This window comes from Convolutriloba macropyga, chromosome 3 (genome assembly GCF_964194025.1).
Source record: "Convolutriloba macropyga chromosome 3, txConMacr16.3, whole genome shotgun sequence".
Lineage (NCBI taxonomy): Eukaryota > Metazoa > Xenacoelomorpha > Acoela > Convolutidae > Convolutriloba > Convolutriloba macropyga.
Window position 1 is genome coordinate 44,611,368 of NC_134470.1, and position 22,588 is coordinate 44,633,955.

The 22,588-nt window shown below is 35.5% G+C and overlaps 2 protein-coding genes across 2 annotated transcripts in view; both read right to left on the reverse strand.

Annotated features, from left to right (window-relative positions):
* Positions 1 to 5,984: 5,984 nt before the first annotated feature.
* On the reverse strand, positions 5,985 to 17,342 carry LOC142337078 (guanosine-3',5'-bis(diphosphate) 3'-pyrophosphohydrolase MESH1-like). The gene is made up of 2 exons (XM_075386146.1): positions 17,158 to 17,342; positions 5,985 to 6,452 (listed from the first exon to the last, which is right to left on the reverse strand). Exons 1-2 carry the CDS (start codon positions 17,332 to 17,334, stop codon positions 6,087 to 6,089), a joined length of 543 nt encoding a protein of 180 aa, XP_075242261.1. The 5' UTR covers positions 17,335 to 17,342; the 3' UTR covers positions 5,985 to 6,086.
* A 2,932-nt stretch (positions 17,343 to 20,274) lies between these two features.
* LOC142336226 (transcriptional enhancer factor TEF-1-like) overlaps positions 20,275 to 22,588 on the reverse strand; it is a 120,166-nt gene continuing 117,852 nt past the window's right edge. The window contains exon 12 of the mRNA XM_075384900.1: positions 20,275 to 20,945. Coding sequence (XP_075241015.1) covers positions 20,838 to 20,945 — 108 coding nt within the window. The 3' untranslated portion in view covers positions 20,275 to 20,837. The remainder of the gene's footprint in view (positions 20,946 to 22,588) is intronic.

A 22,588-nucleotide genomic window follows, 5' to 3' on the forward strand; every position in this document is an offset into this window, starting at 1 on the left:
TTTTACCTTTTCCGTGACACTTTTACCTTTTCAATCATAAATAAGTCGACTTGGTCTCACAATGTAGCAATTGAGCAATTTTTTTGCAAAGCGATAAACGCAATTGCGCCATTTGCCTTCTGCTGCATAATTGTTGTTTTTGTAGCGGGGAAAAAAGTTTCGAAGACAATCAAAATGAACTCAATATTGGAAATTACTACTAGCTCAAAAGTGAAAATGTATCTATCTAATTAGAAAATCTTGGTTCATAAACGATCATTGTTATCAGTTCAACGCATGCAATCACCCATGCAATCGCACTCGTTTCCTTGGAAAAATTGTTTGAGGTAAAACTTCCTGTTCTGGGCAATCAAATTTCACCCGCCACTGAGTTACAGCTAGTATGATGATGCATTAAGTTTTGGGCTCCCCACTCATTGGGTGAGTCAAAGACTTATCAGTATAGATTGATTCTTTTTTGGAATTCTTTTTCAAAATGGATTCTTTTTTATGGCAACAATTAAACACAACTGTCTATCTCCTTCTCTATATTGTACGTCATCAACTTTTTCCAACCTGTTTAAACTATTAAACTTTAATAGTCACAATGTTTGATGATTTAATAATATTATTGTTCCAACTCTCGATACTTATTTGGTGGTTAGGAGCTGCACCCAGACAAATTTATTGTTTAGCCAATATTGGACGCTCGATTAACTTTTGAGGAGAAATGTGAAAGCAATATCAATGAAAAGCTCATGAAAAACTGAATCAATCTTTGAAGAGACTTCTTAATTTTTTTGTTCTTCAAGGAATAAACAAGACTTGAATTTTTCTTTCTTTTTCATTTTCTGATCTTTTTACGCGAAAGATTAAAACATATAGTGGGACACGTACTGAATTACAATCTAAAGAGTTGAAACAAATATTGACATGCATTTCACTTTAATCCAAACAACACCAAACTGACTGTCAACAAAGCATATGACCCCAAATGCGCACAAATAAAATGTAGAACAAAACCTAAATATTGAAAATTTTCATTTTTCTTAAAAACTAGTCTTGTAAAAAAAAATAATAACATAGCCGGCAGACTGCCAGAAAATAGCCGCCGTTGACGCATTTGATGCACATCGAGATTGAAATAGAAACAGAAAAAAAAGAAGAGATAAGTTGACCGATTTTTTCTTATGTTTTTCCGTGTCCAAGTGTTCTATTCTGGCGTGCAGTTTCAGTTGCATTCTAAAATTATACTTAATTCAGCTTCTAAACTGAAAGCTAATAAGCTTAATAACAATATCAGCTAGAAAACACTATTGAACTTTGATAACCTAATTCTAAATGACTTAATGACCGGGCTTTATCGGTTTATCCCGTCTCTTTTGATTGTGATCTTCTGACTTTGACCGTGTTCACTACATTACGTAATTCAATACGTGAAGGAAAGGTTGAAACAAAATCCATAAGGTTAAAACAGTGAGTGAAGAAAGTCAGAAGGAAGTCAAACGTGAAAATCGTGACTTATAAAAAACAAAAAACGTGATCAAAAGGTAAAGCGAACTACAAAAAGGAGAGCGCCTAAAATTGCAGCTGAGAGGCGGACGGCGGCTATTCAACACAATTGCATTTAACTATTGAAACAAGATTACAAAAGTAGAAAAGGGTATCAAAAGAGATGTTTGATATCAACAGTGTATATCAACTATATACTGAAATAATTAACCAGAGCAAAGCATACCTAAAACTGAAGCCAACCAACTGATTAAAAACCACTAGATCAGCCCACTACAAAACAGGTGAAGATCAAAAATTGACTAATTTTTTTTTGAAAACGGATAGCGTAAGAGTAATATGATCCATTAGCTAAAAATTCGAAAAATCTATCAACTTCTTCCCTGACAACCAAGAACACTTGTCAGTAACGATACGTATGCCGTAAGACGACAGAATGAACAAATGAGCTCATAACTCAGAAATATATTTTTTCTCGAAACAATTATCGTCGAAGTCTTCGCAACCTTCAACTATGAACTAACGAAGAAGATTTCGAAAAAGTTATTTCCTAATTTTAACCAATGAGACCTGTCAATAAAGAGACAAAATACGAAAGAGACAAACTCCGCTAAATTTTTGAAAAAGTGTCAAAGCTATATAAACAAAAAGGTATTAACGTGATTCAAAAATCAATTTTAATCACTTATGCCCTAGTAGCAATCAATGAGACCTGTCATCAAAGAAAGTAGTGTAAAGCCAACAAAAAAACAAATACGGGCAAAACAGCCAAAATTAATGAGAAAATCACGAACGTTTTATGACAGCAAATACCGTCAAAGCCAAAAATTGCATTAACTGACCATTGAGGGATTCATACGTCTGCAATCAGACCCAATTAGAACATATATCTGACATAGTGATAGCACTCAAGAGCAAAAGGACTGAAAACAGAAGTCAAATTACCACAAATTCTCCATCAAAACCGAAAACTTGTTCAGACATCAATTCATCACTTTTTTGTTGAAGGTTGTTTGAAACAAATCGCGCTACAAACCTGCTCACTTTTGCTCTTTTACTACTCTATCCTGACTAATATCACCACTTTAGTCTGACTTCTCATTGCTATCGTAATGTTGAACAAACGTGGACAGATCATTTGACAGCGCCCCAATATAATCTAAGACCAAAAATGACGTCACAGCGCAATTTCAGCCGCAATTGCATGAATCAGTGAACAAAGTTAGATAATTTGGCGGTAAATTATCTGATTTGTGACTACATTAGGGTACAATAGGAAAATTAGGATCATACCAAACTATTTAAGCAACCCCCAACGACTAAAAACAAGAATGATGTCAATGGTGAAAACTTTTGAAATAAATTGAGAAAAGTACGCATAACTCAACGAAACAGACGAAGCATAACAATCAATTAATTTCTTTGATGTTTTCCAATGATACCACTAATATAAGTGAAATACCGGACGGATGTCATGAACAAAAAATGCCGCTGATTATATAATTCAAAAACATAGATTTTAAAAAATAGCAGATATCTTTGCAGACTAGCAGTCTCAAAAATCAAACCAAAATTGGTTCTTTAACTAAGAACTTTTGATTCAGAAATTCTATAAATAACGTGTTGTTTTAATGGCTGCCCTTTAATCTTTATTTAGAGTGACATGAACTCAGTTGACCTAATCTCCTTCAATTCAAAAACATAGCCGGCCGCTTGCCGTAAAATAGGCTGCGTTGACCCGCTTGAATTATATCGGGATTGAGACAGAATAAGAGAAAAAGGAGATAGATATGGACATAATTTTTTTCTAAAGGTCAAGTGTTCAAATTTGGTTATATTCAGTTAGGTTCAAAAATAATACTGAATTATGCTTCTAAAATGAAAGCTATTAGGCTGAACACTAATGCCAGCTAGCATTCTCTCTAATGAACTTCGATAACCTAATGCACTATGACTTAATGACAGGGCTCTATCGGATCATCACAATTCTTTGATTTAGCTTTTTTGACCTTCACCATACTCATTTCATTGCGTAATTCAGTGTGTGAAGGAATTTAAAATCCATTTAAATGAAACAGTGGGTGAGGTAAGAGAGGAGTCAAACGTGAAAGTCGTGACTTATGTAAAACGAAAAACGTGATCGAAACGTAAAACCAACTAAAAAAGCGCCTAATTAATAGCCTTTTAGAGGCTGACAGCGGTTAATATAGAAAAGCAAAAATTGACTTGAGAGAGGAAAAGTAATTTTGATAATGAAGAAAGTCATATGCATTCAAAAAATTGATCACGCCAATGAAAACTCGCTCAAATAAGAGTTAACAATAAAGTCACACAGGCAATCCAAACAAAATCTCATGATTGAAAGTTTATGATTTGAAGTCCGCGTGAAGACATAGCGTCGTAACAAAAATTTCCACAATTAAAATCAAAACAAAGCTGGAAGAATTCGAGAAAAGACTCCAAGCCTTGAACCTTAACGAACAATAGAATCATCACCAAAAACCATGAATTTTGAAATCAAAAAAATTAATCTTCGCGCACAAAAAAAACTAAAATATTTGATAACATTAAAACCTCGTATGTAACTAGAAAAATTTTGCTTGCCATCATACAAGTTAGCAAAATGTCAATTAGGACGTTATGCAGAAATCGTACAAAAATATCTTTAAAAAATGTTGTTTCCCATAATATCAAAAAGAAACTGAGTTAAATTTTGAAGAGTACGCGAAAAAAAACAGACAAAAGCCGATTTATTGGAAAAACCGACAGCGCTTAAAAAGTCACGAAATAACCACAAAAAGAAAATGAAGCACTTAACTCTTGAACGAAAGAGACCCATTGCCAAATGACGAACTGGAAACAATTGATTTTCAAAACAGAATTAAATTTTAGGTTACAAGATAAAGCATTCAATATTGGGGTGACAGCAGTTTAAAAATTTAACAGATAATTCTCTCCTGTTCGAGATACTTTAATGAAATAAAAAAGAACACAATCTATTGCAAAATACATTAAATGAAATAAAGGGAAAACAAAAGAAATTAAAAAAGTCTAGAAAGCTAAAATATTGAACATTTTGAAAAAAACTCAAAAACACAGCAAAATAACTGAATCAAATCATCATAGATAAAAAAAAGAAAACATAGCCGGCAGATTACCGGATATTAAGATAGAAACAAATAGATGGAAGTTAATAAAAACCGATCCCGCTCAAAAAACTATGTAAAAAACAATCAGCGATACATTAATAAGGCTTTTTTAAATTCACTCCGCGAAAGCCTTTTATTAGGGACTTTTATTGCGCATATGAGTTCCCTTGACCTCAAATGACTAAATCAAATGAAAGAGCAAAAGTCATTCAATTGAGTGAGGTAAGTCACTTATGACCAAAATCTCATCACGCAAATGAATCAAAAACATTCAGTAGAGAGAGTGAGAAGGGACGTCGCGTGCAAATGCAGTTAGTGAGAGGAAGAACTCATTCAGACAGCTAAGACAAAAGCTTAAACTATTAAATCTCATTAAACATCTAAATTTTTTTTTTTGAATTTTAAAAACTTGACTGTGTATAGAAAGGCTCAACTAGACCAATATCAAAAGAAAATATGTTAAAAATATGTTAAAATATGACAAAAAACCCCAAACGACTTATGTATGTGTGAAAATTTATAAAACAATACACATTAGAAGAAAAACTGAGAAAAGGAACGCCTGATACAATAAGAAAACCGTTACCATATACATTGATTACAAAAAAGCCCGTTCGAAGATTAAACAATGAGAAATTACTAAAAAGGCCATTTTTTGTTTAAAAAATGAGATATTTGAGCCGATATTGTCCTTAAAATATACTATCACTCAAAAACTCAAAATATACTAACTCCTTAATATACTATCACTCCTTAAAATACACTAACTCTCAAAAACACTAATATTAATTCCGAAGGGTAAGATATGATTGCAGCTTCTATCAATAATATTCTATATATCTCGTTAAACCTAGCTACTACCAAAAGGAAATGAGCCAAATCAACGAAAAACGACTAAAAACGTTTAGCTGTCTGCACTATTCTGTGGCAAATACTCTTCATTCATTACATTATTCATTCAACGCAGCACATGAACAGAAAACTTTTCTCGCTCAGTAATAATCGTTAACCCCGTAGTTGTACTAGTTTCGCTTTTAAGCAAAACGCCGTTTGAACAGAGAGTACTGACGGTAAAAATAACTAAAAAAACCAATACTCCTATTCGAGTTGTAAAAAAAACCAAGAGAAGACCAATAGTAGCTCCTCTCAGCTATCGCAGCTAACTACCCGAACTACCAGAATAAAATCAGTATACCTTACAGTATACCTGAAACTTCTAAACTTGATTCTGTGATGCTCTAAGCATGAAAGCAGGCCCCAATGATTTGACTGAAGCTACACATGCCAGAAACTCAATCTTCATGACTTCAGTTATTGCTACATCTTTTCTCAGCCTCTCAGCACTTGTCTCTTAATGATTTGTTATCAATTCTACCTATTAAAAAATTGAGATATTTGCCTGAGATACAACTTTCTTTAGTATATGTACAGAGCTCTCGAAATAGATCAGATATTTCTAGAAGCATAAATATCTTTCAACTCCTTTTCCAAAGTCTCGTTAACTCCCTCAATTTGTCCGGTAACTCTCTTGGCCCAAATGAAATATTCGCGCACTCTGTCTTCACTCCATCGTTCTGGTGTAGCTCTGTTCATGTCGCGAAGGTTGTACAACTTGTCAGCTAATTTAACCAATTTAGCCTCTCTCGACTTTTTACTCACAGTTTCAACCTGCTTCTCCTTTCGTTCAGCTTTAGGCAAAGTTTTATCGTCAGTGCATTCCTTGACTATTCCACAGACTTTCTGACCAAAAATCAGGGTCAGCTCTTCAAATGACGTTTCTGTATCTTCAACGGTGTCGTGCAAAATGGCTGCGTGATAACCAGCAGATAAGAAATCATTTCAAACTTATCTCGATGTCTTAACACTTGAAAACGTGAGAAAAATGATAAGATGAAAAATAGGCCAACTTGTTTGTAAATAGGCCCATTTTTACACAGAACTCAAACTGTAGCTCATACTCTAAAGCATTCACCCCTCCCCCTTAAAATTAAGTTTTTTGGTGATCCCAAACTTCCGAGTGCTGCAACTCTGCCGATTTTCAGGTGAATGACAAACCTAGAAATTAGTGAGGCTCTAGATTTACTCATCGACTTGATGCCCTCCGGGCTCTTCCAGTTTATCTCGTTCCTCCAGACAAAAATTTGCACAGAAATATTGGTCAGACCAAAATTTGCATAAAAGTACCAACAGGACTTTCAACCTCCAAGAATTTCATTTGAGAGCAATTTAAAAAAAGCGAAAAAAATTGATATCAATGAGGAAAAAAGATTGTTTCCAACTAAAGTGGAAAATTGGTTCAGAAAAGTAATGAAATATAGCTGAAAAAGCCGCAAAAGTTTCGTAGATCAGCAGCCTCAAAAAATAGTAAAAGAAAGACCAAAAAAGAAAATTCCTTTTATTAAAGGCTGAGATGTTATATTTTGAAAAAGAATCTGCATCACTTACTTCTGTTACTATTAGCTGCTCTCAAACAACCTTCAATTAGAGTGACACACACTCACTTGACCTTATCTCTTTGGATTAGGGTGAAGAAGTCGATTTGAGTGAGGAAGCAATTTTTTATAGTGATGTATAGGCCACGTTTGAACAAACACTTTATCACGCAAATAAACAAGAAACTCGCTCTACTATGCGTGAAAAATAAACTCAGTCACGCGAATCATGTTGCAAAACCAATAATTAACTATGTTTCTCTATCCATAAAATGGTTGTGTTATAATATTTATTTACTTCAGATGCTGGTTCGGTGCAAGATCCCAATCAATTCCAATTATCAATTCGACATTCCAAACATCCCGACTGTTTTTCAACCTCCCAATTTTATTAGCTAAACAACTAATCGACACACTTCGACACTTCCACAAGCACAAATTCTTAAACTCTTTCATTAAGTTAATACATACAATATTGTCCAATACCAACCTAGTAATTTAATCCCCTTCAACTGCAATAAAAAATAATCAAGGTCAAAATGTGTAACACTTCAACCATCACAATGCGCCTCTTCCAAAAAATGACTCCTTTTTGTACCCAAAATTGTACCAAAACTGGACCCAGTTGTAAAACAAATTTCAATTTGTTTTTCATGCCCTATTGTCAAAATATTTTCAGTAGCAAACAATATAAGCGATTTTGCAATTCTTCAAAGCCTGTTTCTGAAGATCATTTTTTCAAAAGAATAAACTTGTTTGTATTTATTTTCCTTTCAAGCAGTTTTATGCTCAACTTAATGACGATTAAAATTGTTTGTTTTTTTGTTTTGTTGCTCGTTGATGTAATTTGGAGTTGTTAAAGATTGTTTGTATACTCTTGACAGATGAATTCATATCCATGCGGGGAGCTAGGAGATGCTGAATTGTTCCACTTTGTAAGAGGGTTGAAGTCATATGGTTGCTGTTCATAACAAAACTTTCACTCAATAATATGCACAATGGGTTTGATACTCTTCGTCTGTGACTATCATTACTCACCGAAGAGTTATCCCTGTTTCATTTTTCGCCAATATAAGGTAAAGTTTCCCTTAGTTTAGAACAGAATAATTAATCAAGAAGCGTAGCATCATTAATATTACCAATGATACAATCTCAATTAAGATTGCCATTTTCCATGAGTGTGATTGCGTATATTTGCAAGGGAGACCGTTAAGGATTGTTTGCATATCGCGCAACATCAGTTCTTAGACTTCAACGAGTTTGTCAAATGAGAACTTTGATACTCAGTCTTCTGTCATTTTCAACTGAATACCCTCAAAAAATTGTTGACATGCTTGTGCTAATTTTGCCATATGAGTCAAATTGTCAACCACTGGTATCCTAGCACGCAAATGTTGGTCAGTTAGACTTATTTTAAGACGAGTGTTTGTCTTCATTGTGAAAAGAAAACATGTGAGCTCTAATTTCAAGATAGGTAGCTGTAGTCATCTAATCTCGAATCTCGATGTAATCATCCAATTCCTGTTACCAACGTTTAAATGTTCGTGCTTTTTTCTTCAGTTGTAGTTTTATATATCTTATTTCACATTTTTGTAAAGCACAAAAAAGATTGCCAATCAGACGAGATCCCAAACAAGTAACACGAGCAGTTTCAAATGAGATGCCAGAAAAACAAACAAGCTGGCTGAACCTACGCACCTGTCAATTTCATTGCGATAGAAGAGCAATCTTATGAGTTAGTTCAGCTATAGCTATGAAATCCAATTCAAAACCAAATTGTGAGGCAAGCCCATCAGTCCCTTTTCACTGGGCATGCGTACAGTTAAATTGAGACCTATTGCTCCTGTAACGAATGGGGTTGCAAATGTGAAGAAAATTCTGTCTCCGACAACATCAAATTTCTCAGAAAGTTTGTTTCATATGTTAATAGCTGATTTGTTGTTATTTCAAGTGATAATCCCTCGTTTGTTTTTGTTTGCCAACTGACTAATCATTCCAGAATTCCTTTAAGTGCTATTCGTGGAAGTAGAGCCATTGCTATCAATTTATTGCCCATTGTCATTATTGAATTCAAAATTGTCAACCTGTAGCTAAAAACTGATGTTCTGATTTTCATCCAACAGAGCAGGCAACGAGTTGGTTAAATTTGTTTGCTCTTAGAACACTTGGTTACGGGCGAAGAAGATTTGATTACAAACCATCAACTGTCAAGAATCTATTCGAATCGGTGGCAAAATTGGGGAATCTGTTATTAAGACCTGAATGTTTTTTTTGGGTTTCAACAATTTTTTTAATTACATCCTTTAGTTTATCAGGGATAATGAACATTTTTTCGTTGACTTTACCCTTAATTTCGATCCATCGTCTATTTGACATAACACGACATCAATACAATATCTTCTTCGTTTTGATTTGCTCCTCCGCATGAACCAAAAATGTTACCCAATGAGCTCGCAAAACCAGCACCCACTGAGTGCTCTTGCGGCTTCAAATGCAAGATGACTGGTCCTCAATTTTGTCCAGCAAGCATTTTGTCTCACATTACATTTTTAAGTGTATCTTAAATGAAGTCTTCAAATCCTGTACGTTCTCTGTGGCTGCAATCAACTGTTTTTGACATGTTCAATTAACTTATTCAACGTTAATCTACTGTGAATAATTTTAATTAGTCTAAGGTCGCATCCGAATTCGCACTAGTTGACTACACGAGTTGTTCAAGAGCGTTGTTAAGTTTTTCTACAGCTGATATAATTTTGTGTTCAAGCGGAGGAAAAGCACTAGAAATTACCCTAAATACACTTTTCTGCTAACAGAAACTTTTGCTGATATATGAATTCTATTATACCTTTTTGTGAGTCGTCAATAATGTTACAAAAAAGCTACAAATAATTACTAATATAAACAGTAGATATTTCAGAGAAATCATTTTTGTCTTCTAATCAAAATGAAGTTCACAGTTGGCCAATCCAAGAAATCTTTGTTTGCCTGTAGGATAGAGAGAAGAGTAATTTCTCCTTAACAAAAAGTAATTGTCTGCTGAGTTGCAAGGTAAGTAAGGTAAACAATCTGAGAAAGCTTGTTCACCTGTAGGATAAAAGACATGACAGTAATTTCCCCTCATTCAAGGAAAAACTGTGCTGAGCTGAGAGGTCGGTAGGGTAACTTTAGGATGATCTTTTTCACTATAACTAATTATCTTAAGAAGCGATTTTTTTTACTGCTCAGCCAGTTGGAGATTTGTGATTTTTTTCCAGCGGATAAGGTCCTGAAAAAACCAACCATACTAATTTTTCTGTTTTTATCACGCCTTTAAGATTCGTAATTACTCAATTTCAACTTTGTTCCTCAGGCTATCGACAATCAGGATTTTTCAAATTTTGATTCTGGTTGGTCATCGACTGTTTTGTTGGAGCTGAAAGCATGAACTTTGTCGCTTGAAGCGTTAAACATGTATGACATTTTCATCATTATATTTTCTTTGAAGTCAGTATCCTCGATTTGAACTAATTTGTTTCTGCAAAAGGATAGGTTGAAGATTTTTCTAAAAGAGGATTATTGCACAAAACAAGGAAAGATGTAATGTGTTTGCGTTTGTCAGTTTAGGGGCGAGGATAATGAACAAAATTAATTTCAGGTAAAGTATAGCTTTGAACTCATGTGTAAAAAGTAAGAATCTTTTCACTTCTCTATGTTTAGCTTGAACGTAGAAAAAATATCAGGGGTGAAAGATTTATGTTGCATTCCTGGAAGCTGGTGTAGCTGTCTACGAGACATCTCTGCCGTATCCATGTCCTAAAGTCATTTTTTCGAAAACCTACTTTCTCTTGCTTTTGCTGTCAGCGGGCGCCCTTCAATGCATCTGCCGCTGGTCTTTGAACGCTTATTTATTATTAACAAGTCAATACCTCGAGAATTTTCGCGTGTTATTTACACTATGCAGCTTCGGAACTTGGCAACCATTTTGTAAACGACATTTATCTACCTTGGGTTGGGATTCAGCGGCAATATTAAAAGTTAAGATGGTAGGAGCTGGGGTGCAATTCAAACAGAATTAACCAATCATTGTTTTGGACGTTATATTGTTAGAGAGTGGATGATGTTTCCAATTGTAATCAAATGTTATTTAAGGTTAACGGTTCATTTTCGAATGATATTGACAGCACTTCAAGCTATCAAAACTTTTCCGATATTGTTGACAATTAATTTTCATTCTTCAAAAGTTACCAGAAATGACCGTGAATAACGAATCGATCAAAAAACTTGGAATGAAACAAATTTAAACTGGTTTTAAATTTGTATGAGTTTCTCATGAGAATCGGTAATAAAAATTCTATGCGTTTCCAATTTAACCATTGGTTTACAGAAGCTAACGTTGAAACCAGTCAAAGATTCCATTTCAAAAACATTGTGGAAAAAAGTTGTTCATTATTTGTCAACGTGGTATGAAATCTGTAATGTTGGAGAAACATATTCATAACGTTTAAAACTATTCGATTAATTAAAACTGACCCACTGTTTACGAATTATCAATCGAAGAAAACTATCAAACATTATATTCCCTATTCCACAATTTATATGCCAACCCGCATTTTGGGAGCATAGTCTTCTAATTATAACAGTTGGTCCGTCATTGGTCTCTGGCTAGGAGGCTTGTGATAAAGCAAATACTAAACGCGCGCAAAATAATTTTGCAGTATCATGGAAACGGTCGAAAGAACTCTACATAAAAATGCTGCTTGAGGTTCAATGTCTCCAAGGTGAAGTCGAGTGGGAATTAAACGTGACAAATTATCCAACACTACAAGCGGAATAACAGATCATTTAATTGCTCTGAAACACTCAATACCACCAATTCAAAATAACTAATCTTTCTACTGAGCATGGGTGGTCAAGTGGTCCTTCTAAACAAAACAAGACAGTTTAAGAATGTGGTTCGAAAAGAATGAATCAGAAAATGGTAATATTTTTGAATTAAGTGGGGGAACGATAAACTAAAGAAAAATGCATTTGTATTTGGGGCGAAAACAAAAGCGGTTTAAAACAAGCGTTTCACGTGATTATACTGCTGTGATTAGAAATGAGATGACAGCTGAGCCCCGAGGCGTCTGGCAGTGTGCGTGTCTTCAAAAATTCGAAATCAAAATATCGAGCAACGAACGTTTTTAATAAGACCGCTTTTAGCTGAATCGACGAAAAGGTAACTGCATGCTGTACAAAGCCTAGCATGCAAAATGTTTTAGTTTCCTATAAAAAATTTGCAAAAATAAGATAAATTAGAAATAATTTTGGACGAAATTGCATGTAATTTTAGTGTCTGGATTTAAATTTTGTGAAAGGTACTATTGAGCTGCTTCTAAACTGAATTGCCCACGGCTATATAATTGCATTACAAAGTGATACTGAGAGAAATGTAGAGAAAAATGTAGCTACAGTACGTTTTAAGACAAACGTATCTTTTGATTCAAATATTGTAAAGTGTACTGAGGTTTTACTGGCTTTCTAACTCTGTCAACAATTGGAGTGCGATTTGTTCCAGTTTTTCTTACAAGGTAATTACTGCTAATTAATCTTTTTTTTACCTAGCAAAGAGCAATCAACCCACATTACCTGATTTTTTCAAGTTCATTAGCGAGTTTTGGGCTCAAAAGCAAGCATACTGCAACTTTCAAAGGAACCGCTTTAGCTTTTCTATGAAACTAATCCCGATACTTGTTAAAAAATTTAGCAAGGCTTCCTTTTGCTTCTCCTAAACAATATTGGCATTTAGCATTACAAGTCCGCTACATAGACGTAGTTATGACTCTGTTCGGAAATGTTAGCACTATTAAATCTCAAGTCTACAGAATTTATTGGAAAACTTCCGTGAAAGACTAGGCATGGAGGGCAACCGAATGTAGAGTGGTAACTTGTATTATATTGCAAGATTTGTCCACATGCTTACACCACTGTTTTAACTGATTTTCATGTAAGTTCACGTAGCTTTTTAAACGTGAATGAGATCTCTCTAACTCTCTTGTTATTTGTGCATCTTTCAACGTAACATGTTCTAGTCTAAACTCAAGTAGTGTTGAGAGTTATTTCAGCAATTTTGACGTGAATTCGATGCCTTAGTCAGTCAAAAGTAGAGTAGGTAAACATGAAAATAGCTAAAAACTACTTGATTACTTGATTAAGTAATTGCGTACTGTTTTGCACTGTCCTGAGTGAACTGAACTTAGGGAAATTGAACTGAGTGATTGAGCAAACATATACTTAGCGAACACTTCTACTCCCGTAAGGTTGTATAAAAACCACCAGATTTTGTTGCTGGTCCTATTGTATCCATTAGTAACATATCAACAAGCAAGTTTGTACTTCAATTCGCAAGAGATAGTTGCGTTTGTAGTATCTGATGTTTTGAGATGTTGCCTGCAGACAAGTTAAGACAGTTGTTTTCATATTGAATGAGAAACTCCTTATGAAACCTTGGTTTCATTTATTGAAATTCCCCGGTTTCATATATCAACTGAGAAACTACTTTACGAAAAAGGGAAAATAATTACGTCTAAATTCAAGAAATGTATTACAATACGGCCTTTCATTTTCGTGTTTTCTATTCTATATATCTAATCTGTTCGTAAGTCATTCGGTACAAAGATTTGCTATATGAAGCTCTTAACCAAGTGATCAAAGAATTTTCTGCATGAAAGACTATTATCAAGTAAAGTTGTCCAAAATGTTGATTGTCATTCTGTATCTCGTATGGGTTGTAGTCTACATTTGTTCTTTTTTTCAACAATTGTAGATCTTCTTGTATGTCTTCATCAAGCTTTTATTACTTCTTCATGTCGACTGCAATAACTTTGTTAGTTGAATCGTACGAATCATGCGGGTTAAACTCAAGAGAGTTTATTTATGCAACGTTCTTTCAACTTTGTAAATTCCTCAACTTGAATGTTATCAGTATTTTTTAAAGTATCAATGAAAATTGCATGTATTACGAAGTCTGGTTCCATAACAACAAAAACAATGGTCCTTTGTTTTTGCCAAAACTCCTATCTCGATTTCATTAACTGGGATAATGTCGATAAGATTGAGTTTCATTTTTGCCTCCGGTTCCACAAAAGTGAGTGATGGAAAGTCCGCTGCAACTTTTGCGCTTCCAAAAAAGTCCCAGGAGAGAACTAAATGAAAAAAAATGGTCAAAAACATTCTGACAGCTTCTTACTGCTGGAGAAGAGTGTTAAATTTTTATTGTCAGTCGAAATAACGGGTTGTCTGAAAATCCCCATACATAGTGTTCAATGGTTTCAAAGGCCGGCTGAATGCTTAAAAAAATACGCTGGTGATAACAATTTAGTGCCAAAAGCTACCAATGCATATTTTTCTATTTTGATCTGTTGAGCTCTCATGGGGCTCCTCCATAAGTAATCTGACTCCAGCCGCATACAAACTTGCGTCACACACAATGAAGGATTGGCTATTAGGTTTGGCCATTTTTCAAGATAAATTGCACGCCTTCACCAAATCGGCTTAGAAATTTTAAATTTTCTGTTCTTTAGTAGAAAAAAATGACTTAAACAAACAAACGAAAGGATGTAAAAGTTTCGAATACATTGGAAGTTATGTTTAAAGTTCTCAATTAATTCTTTTCCATCTGTTTCTACACTATCAAATCATCGAAGTACACAAAATATTTGTCAGTCACCACACAAGATTGTTAATGTTTACTTACACAAGAGCTAAAAGCCATTGGTGAGCGGTTTCAGCCCTGTGCTAATCATTTCAACGCAAAAGCTCTTCGATGAAAATTTAACGCTAAAAATTGCTTCACTAAACAATCGGTATTTTTGCCTAAGTCCGATCGCTGTCTGGCCAAAATATGATGGCTTGCCAACAAACTCCAATTTATGATTGAGAAATATTTCTTGCGATTGCCAGCATCCAATGTTGGATCAATTTGATCCTGTTTTTTAAAGTTTTTTCAGAGTATCGCAGATTGTGTTCCAAACTTACCTTTGATTATCACCAGTCCAGCAGTTTTCTGCAGTTGGAAACCCAAATTTATCTTCTGGAATCAGAAACCAATATTTATCTTTAGCCGTCCAACTCAGCATTTCGAGTTTGTGCTGAAATCGTAACACGACACGGATTCAGATTAATAACCCCTCTTAAATTTTCAGCTAACTGATTAATTGAAGACATTAGAAATTAAATTTTCTTCTTCACAAATAAATCTTACTGAAATTTCAACTTGTATAACTCGACGCGATTAACGCCGAAATGTCGATTGTTGAAAGGCATTGTTTAGTGTGCTTCTCTGTGCAGCTAACAGCCGAAGAAAAAACTTCAAAGCACCGCATTGCAAAGGCAGTTCAATATAAGCTAATCTGCCTTTATTGGAACTTGAGCGAACTCTATCGAGCTTTCTATTGGTTCCCGAAAAACTCGGAAATCTTCTGTTGGTCCATCATTGAAAGGCTGGAAATTATCTGTTCGGTGTACTATCGCAGGGGCAACGTCGCGGATAGCTGTCACAATCGCTGTAGCAGCTGCTGCAGCTGTCACTTTGTTGTTTATTGACCTGTTTTTTATAATTAAATTAAGTTTAAATGAGCAAGTATGCCCACTTGAATTTGAATGCAATAGTTCCGAATACCGATTGCTCATTGAATTTGGAGAAATTGACTTTGTTCAGGAATCAAAACAAGCATTAACTTGATTCGTATTTTCAATGTAGTAAAGGGCTTGGATTAAAGGGCTTGGTTTTCTGCAATATAAAGAATTTTGCCCATTTTCTTCAAATTTTCACTGACATTGTTTTGTTTCATGTTGTGAAATTGCCATTTATTATTTCTGAGAAGGAAAAACATACAAAAATAAGATTAAGAAAAACAACTAAAGTAAATAAATTTGAATAATTTCTGTTCACTCGTCCTATTTGAACTTAAATCGGAGTGATAAATGGGTTTTTGAAAGTCAAGCCCGGATACTATAGAATAAAAGTTAGGACATGCTTAATCTGTGAAATAGAAATAATTTCCTGTTGACCATAATTAAAACTTTATCAACGTTTGATCGAGTTGAGTTACCAATGTAACTTCGCAAATGTCCATCAAAATCTCCTATTTTAATTTTGTTTTTTTAAGGTTAGCTTGTTCAAACACTTTCCTGCTTTTCATGTCACAAATTTAACTCCGTAATTCTCCATCCATAAAAAGATTCTGTCAGATATATACATTTTCTTCAGATGCCGGTTCGATGTAGGATCCCTATCAATACCAATTATTATCTATTTAACAGTCCAAATGAACCAACTGTTTCTCAATCTCTCAACGCTCTTTATTCAACAACCATCCAATCTATTTCTACAAGCAACCATTCTTTTACCCTTTCAGTGAGTCACTACATACAATATTTTGCAACAACAATCTAGCAAATTAATCTGTTTGAAATCCAATCATATATACTCAAGGAGAAATTGGGTAATAATTTATCCATGACGCGAATGAACAAAAAACAGATTTGAAGTGATTGTGACGTCATATGGTCGTAACAAAACTGTTGACGACAAAATTAAAACATAGCAGGACAAGCACTGGACTACAGATCAAAACATTTACTTAACAGAAAACAAAAAACTTATTTAACAGAAAACAATAAGGATTGGTTAGAAAAACAATCTAGAAAACCGGAACAAAAAAATCCAGAAACAGAAAAAATCAATGCCAAATTGCCGCGTGTAAACAACAAACTACAATCAAGAGAGCGAATTTTCGTTTTCTCACCGTTTTGGCACTCTAATTTAAAATAAGAGTAACAAAATTCCACGCCCCAAAACCACTCTTTTTCGCTCCACTTTTACTGTTTCAGGGTGACCAAAATCATTTCTCCAATTCGAATTCAAAAGCCATGAAAATTGGCGAACATATCTTTAAAAAGACGGCCCCGATACAATTCAAATTCTTTGAATTGTATTAAAACCAAGAGAAGGCCAATAATAGCCCAAGCTATTGCTTTGCGGCTATCAAAAAGAAATCGTCGTACAAATTGAGTAAATCTGATCTATATACAGAAATGACAGTATGTGAACAATGAGTGCTTATCTGCAATACAGAAATATCAGTGACCCCTGCCTCCTGAGCCAGAATATTTGCAACCCCAATAGGGTGATTGATATAGGGCGACTTCTGAGGGTCTTTGCGTCTCTGGAAAGAGTGCTTCTTAGCTGCAAAGTCAGCTGTCTTAATTAACAATTGCAAATCATTACCTTCAATGGACATAGCATCTGAAATCATTGCTCTCACATTGCTCTGCTCGCTTGTTTATGATGTGTACTACTGCTCGCATAAAAAGCAAAACTAAATTTTGTGAAACTTCAGTTTCATTCGTTAAGTAAAACCAATACCAACCTCTCCTCCACATTCACCAAACTGACAGGCTCTCTAACAGAAAATTCAATTCGATTCTTGGCACAGAAAAAACTGTTTTTATTACTACAGACTTCTTTAAAACGGGTAAACTTTGTCAGACGACTTGCAGAATCTCTTAGCACAAATTTAGGCTTAATATCATTGAAATGTTGTTTGATTCCCAAAACTGATGATGATCCTTTTCTTGTGCTACTTAAACAGTTTTTGTTTAACAATTTTGCTAGCTCCAATTCAGTAAAACGCTCTCAAGGGCTGGTTAAGTGTTCAACATTAGGCGGTAAAATAGAAATCTGACAAAAAATTACTCGGGAAAAGCTGATTCCACAAACAAGTCCGAATTGTTAATAAACCCATAGATGTTTTAAAAATATTTTAATTATTTAGCGAACTGTGGCTCTCGTGGAAAAGATTTACAATGAATTAACAAAAAAGAACTAGGCTCAAGTCTGTCCGACAATGAAGAGATAACTATCAAAATGAAGCTGTATGTAATTTTCTACAACAGATTGGAAACTTCGTGGTTTCGATGAAATAGTATTTGGCTTGCAAAGACTAACACAACTGAATAGAAATGCAGAAATTGCAGAAGAAAAGAAAGACTGAAGAGTACATCAAGCCATTTAAGAGCATATATGACCACTCAATTGATATGGAAGCAAGTAAATTCGTCAATCTTTTGATTTTACTTTGGTAGCATATCAGGCTACAAACAGAAACTAACGTCGGATGAATTGCTCTCGAACGACAGGCGGGGGGGGGGACACTTTGATTTAGGGGGTGTAACTTGGACATTTTTGATCTACTCTGTTTCGGCAGATTGCAAAAAAAAGCTGCATCGATTCCCATAACCCCGACTGAGATTGAAAGAACCGTAAAAATGAAACTATAACTGATTCACAGTCGGGCGAATTGCTCTCAAACGACCGGCGAGCGGTTGACTTCGTCAGTAGCTAGGCACGGTTTAGTGAGGCTAGCTTTAGCTTAATGGAAGGGGTGTAAGTGAACGCAGCTGGAGGGGGGGGGGGTGCACCGGGGGCTGCTGGGGTGGCAACAGGGGGGGGGGGGGCAACAGTGGGGGGTCAATCTTTAAGAACCGCACTTCGCACAATAAGTATAAGTCTCCAAAACAGATTCTGTGAATCGCATACTTGAAGACCATTTAATGCCCGCTGGGGGCTACCTGTTTATCCCATTTTTGAAGACGAAAAATCAAATGCGTAAGACGAAAAATTGGTCAAGCGAAAAATCGCATAAAAAAGACCGACAGGACTAACATAATTGCTACAAACTTCGTTTGAGAGCAATGATTGTTGTACAAAAATATTTTAAAATATTTTGATGTCATTTCGTAGTTCGACAAACGCACGTTTCTAAAGAAGAGGATACAGCTGCTGGTATCAATAGAAATAAGCATTAGAGATGGAATCTACGACTTATAACAACAAAGTTCAAGCAGCAGTAGTCTAAAATTGTGCTTTATGGGTTTATCCTATTTCTGCTTCTAATTTAGTTTTCAGGTGCTGACTCTGTTCATTTTGGAATGCTTCGCTGGTCCACTTCTGCTTCAAAGTGCTTTGAACAGAATGAGCGAAGAATGAAACTAGGCTGAAGAAATCAAAAAGACTTCACGCAAAACGTTAAACAAGCTGTGATCTAAGGTAAATCTAAACAAATTTTTATTCGACGAACGGCCCACTATAATAGCCAGCTGAGAAGATGAGGGCGGCTATTAGCAAGACCAAAACAACCTTTTTCCTGAGCACAAAACGTAGCCGGCAGAATGCTTAAAAACAGCAAGCATTGATTCTCATAATCCCCATTGTGATTGAAACAAGAAACGAGAAAATTAATTATATTTAATTAATTAAACTAATTCGTATTTAGGCCTACCCGCTTCATAATCAGAGGATAGAGCAAATTTTATCAAATTAAATAAACATTAGACCTGTTAACTAAGATCACTTGCGACAAACTTTCGTTAGGATTACTTGCGTTTATCCCTTTTCTATTTTTCAATTTGTTTTCCAATAAAACTTCTGTTATGTTAGATTACTTCGCTGAAAAACTGCTGTTTAAAAGCACTTTGAACAGAAATGACGGAAAAATGAAATTAGTCTGGAGGTCTCAAGGATTTCACGCAAGATGTTAATTATGTTATGGTTTTACGAATTAAAATTTTATGGTTTTATAAAGTAAAAATTCATTTTTGGACGCGACGTTTTTCTACAGCATTAATGCTCCACACTAGTTGTCTTGCATAGCTATTAAATTGAGTTGACACGTAATGGTAACTTAAAAGAAATTCCAAATTGAAGCCAGTGAGCTTCATCAGTTTCACAGTAAAAAAGGAAGTGTGTACCATTGAGTATTATCTGAACTTCATAGGCAGGCAAAAATCTAAGCATAGAAACCTAGTTAACTTTCGTTTCGAGCGCAAAAACAGTTAAAGAAAATGATTCCTCTCAACGGCAGCTTAAGTGGACCGTTTTTTTATAAAAAAAATCACGTTGATATTTGATAAATCTACCACCCATCAATTTCATTATAACGCCAAAGGTACTCACCGCCTCTTTAACATCACGTGACGCAATTCTATATCATAATTGGCATATCAGGCATTCTGAATTGTCGTATCAAAAGATTTTAGGCGATCAAATTTATCATTCGTTTGCCAAAACATTGCAAAATTCACGAGTCAATTTAGGTGGCTATTAATGGAAGCTTTCCTTATTTTCTAATAGACCTCAGCCGGCATGAAGCTTCCCACATGAAAAAGGTGATGAGAAGATGTACGTCTTTGAACAGTTAATTGCTGTAGTATGCTACTGTGACAAACAAAATTTGAGACAAATATTTAAGTTTCATAAACAACAGTCTCTCACTACGAATAGATCCATAAACAAACCACAGTGGGTTTAAAATGTATAGAGAACAACATAAATATATATACTTAGCACATAACAAATAAATTAATATAGCACAAATATTTGAAAGGAACAGACAGAGCAAGGAGTGAGAGAGGGGAGATAGATAGGTAGAGAGAAAGAGAGAGAATGAGCGAGAAACAAAGCTTGGGCACAATTCAAACAGATGCAAGCAAGTCATGCAAGTTCAAGGTCTGCTTTTACCACTCAGAGCAATTCTTGCAAGTATTCATGATTACGATGAAATAAACTGAGGGACCAAAGTCAATGACACCAATGAACTATGTACTAAGGTTCCACCATCTCCAGTACGTCAGCATCGCTGCTTCCTTGTTTACAAAATCAATCAAAACAGTTCTTCAACCACCGGATCTTCCGACTCAGGACTGGATCCAAACAAATGGTGGTAATTATCTCCGATATGAAAGTTTAATCCACCAATTTGTACACATTGAACTGTGACTCCGAGAATGAAGATACGTCGAAGAAATAAGCGAGACAAAGCAGCACCTCAGCAGTTTCTTTCTGTTTGAACACCTAAAATGATATGGCCAAAATAAGACCTTCAGACAAATCGTTCTCGAACGACGGGCGAGGGACCGGGGCTTTGGTTGATGGAGGGGGGGTGGATGTGGGGGGTGGGGTGGATGTGGGGGTGGGGGGGGGGGGGGGTTGTTGATGGGGGGGGGGGGGGGGGGGAATCGCGTCGCCCTTCAAAAGGTAAAAGAGCTTAAAAGACTACAATGATTTCGATTAGCACCCTCTACCATCTTGGACCCAAGTCAAGCCAGCGGCACTGGACGTAACGGTGGTGTCATCCCTGGAATCATTAATTACAAGTGGGGCGGATACAACAGGTTACGCCTTGGCGTAAGCTGACGAGCGTATATCAGCTGCTCATGATGCTGCTTGTTACGAAGCCGGACTAAACTCTTCCCCTTTCCTCTGAAGTCCTTGGTGGTTAGACCAAAACCTCACGTGCTGTAACAAAGAATGCAAATCCGGAGGGAGAGTTCTAGCATCGCGATCAACAGACAGTTTCAGTCTTTCTCAGTCCAGTTACTGCGCTCCAACGCCAACAGGATAACTCCTAGATTCGTTCGACAACTTATAACAAGAACACTTCCGCCAAAAATCAGCTAAAAATAGTACGAGCTTTTTGAAATGTTCTTTTATCCAGCGAAATTCTACGCGCTCAATTAAAGGGGTACTTAAATAAACTTTGTCACCCATTAAGCGTGAACAATTTGAGGCGACGAGAGTGCATGCTAAAAGTACAGAACTGGACTACCCGATTGTGTGACTACCTGAAGATCACGTTAAGTGCGCTTACTTTCAATGAATGTTCCCGATGTTCAATGGAATGGACCACTACATGGAATGAACCTTTGTCGCGTGCTTTAAAAAAACATACCCGGCAGATTGCCGGAAAATAGCCGCCGTTGATTCCAATAAGCATGATTGGGATTGAACGAATAGAATATATTGAAAAAAAAAAGATTTTTGTACAAAAACATTTTTTAAGTCCGATTTATTTTGATGGCATTTCGTAGTTGAACATACTTCTGTTTCTTAGAGAGAGGCTACAGGGGCTACTATCAACACCAATAAGCATTAGAGTGGTAACTAAGACTTAGAGGAACGACGTTCAAATAGCGGGCATCTAAAATTGGGCTTTATGGGTTTATCCCGTTTCTATTTCTGACTTCAATTTTTTATACCGACTCTGTTTATTTTGAATTGCTTTGCTTAGCAACTGATGTTCAAATTCACTTTTAGCAGAATGAGAGAAGAGAGAAACTAGCCTGGAGAGTCAAAAAGATTTCACGCAAAATGTCGAAAAAGCGGCAAAATGGTAAAGCGAAAAAAAGTTTGACGAAGTAAAAAAAATACGAGCGCAATAATAGCCGGCTGAGAAGATGAGGGCGGCTATTAATAAACTAATTTCAATGTGTATTATGAGTAAAATTACGAAGAGTACATCAATAAAACATTTCATAAAAATTAAAATGAAGAAATGAAACACTAAACACTTTCTGAACTTTAAGAAAATATCCATACAGAGTGGAGCATCACTCTTTTTACAACACAAAAATGTATATGAGTACAAAAAGAAAGCTTAAATACTTTTGCTTCTATAAAAATCATCAACAATGCAAAATTTGACGACCGCAATGTAT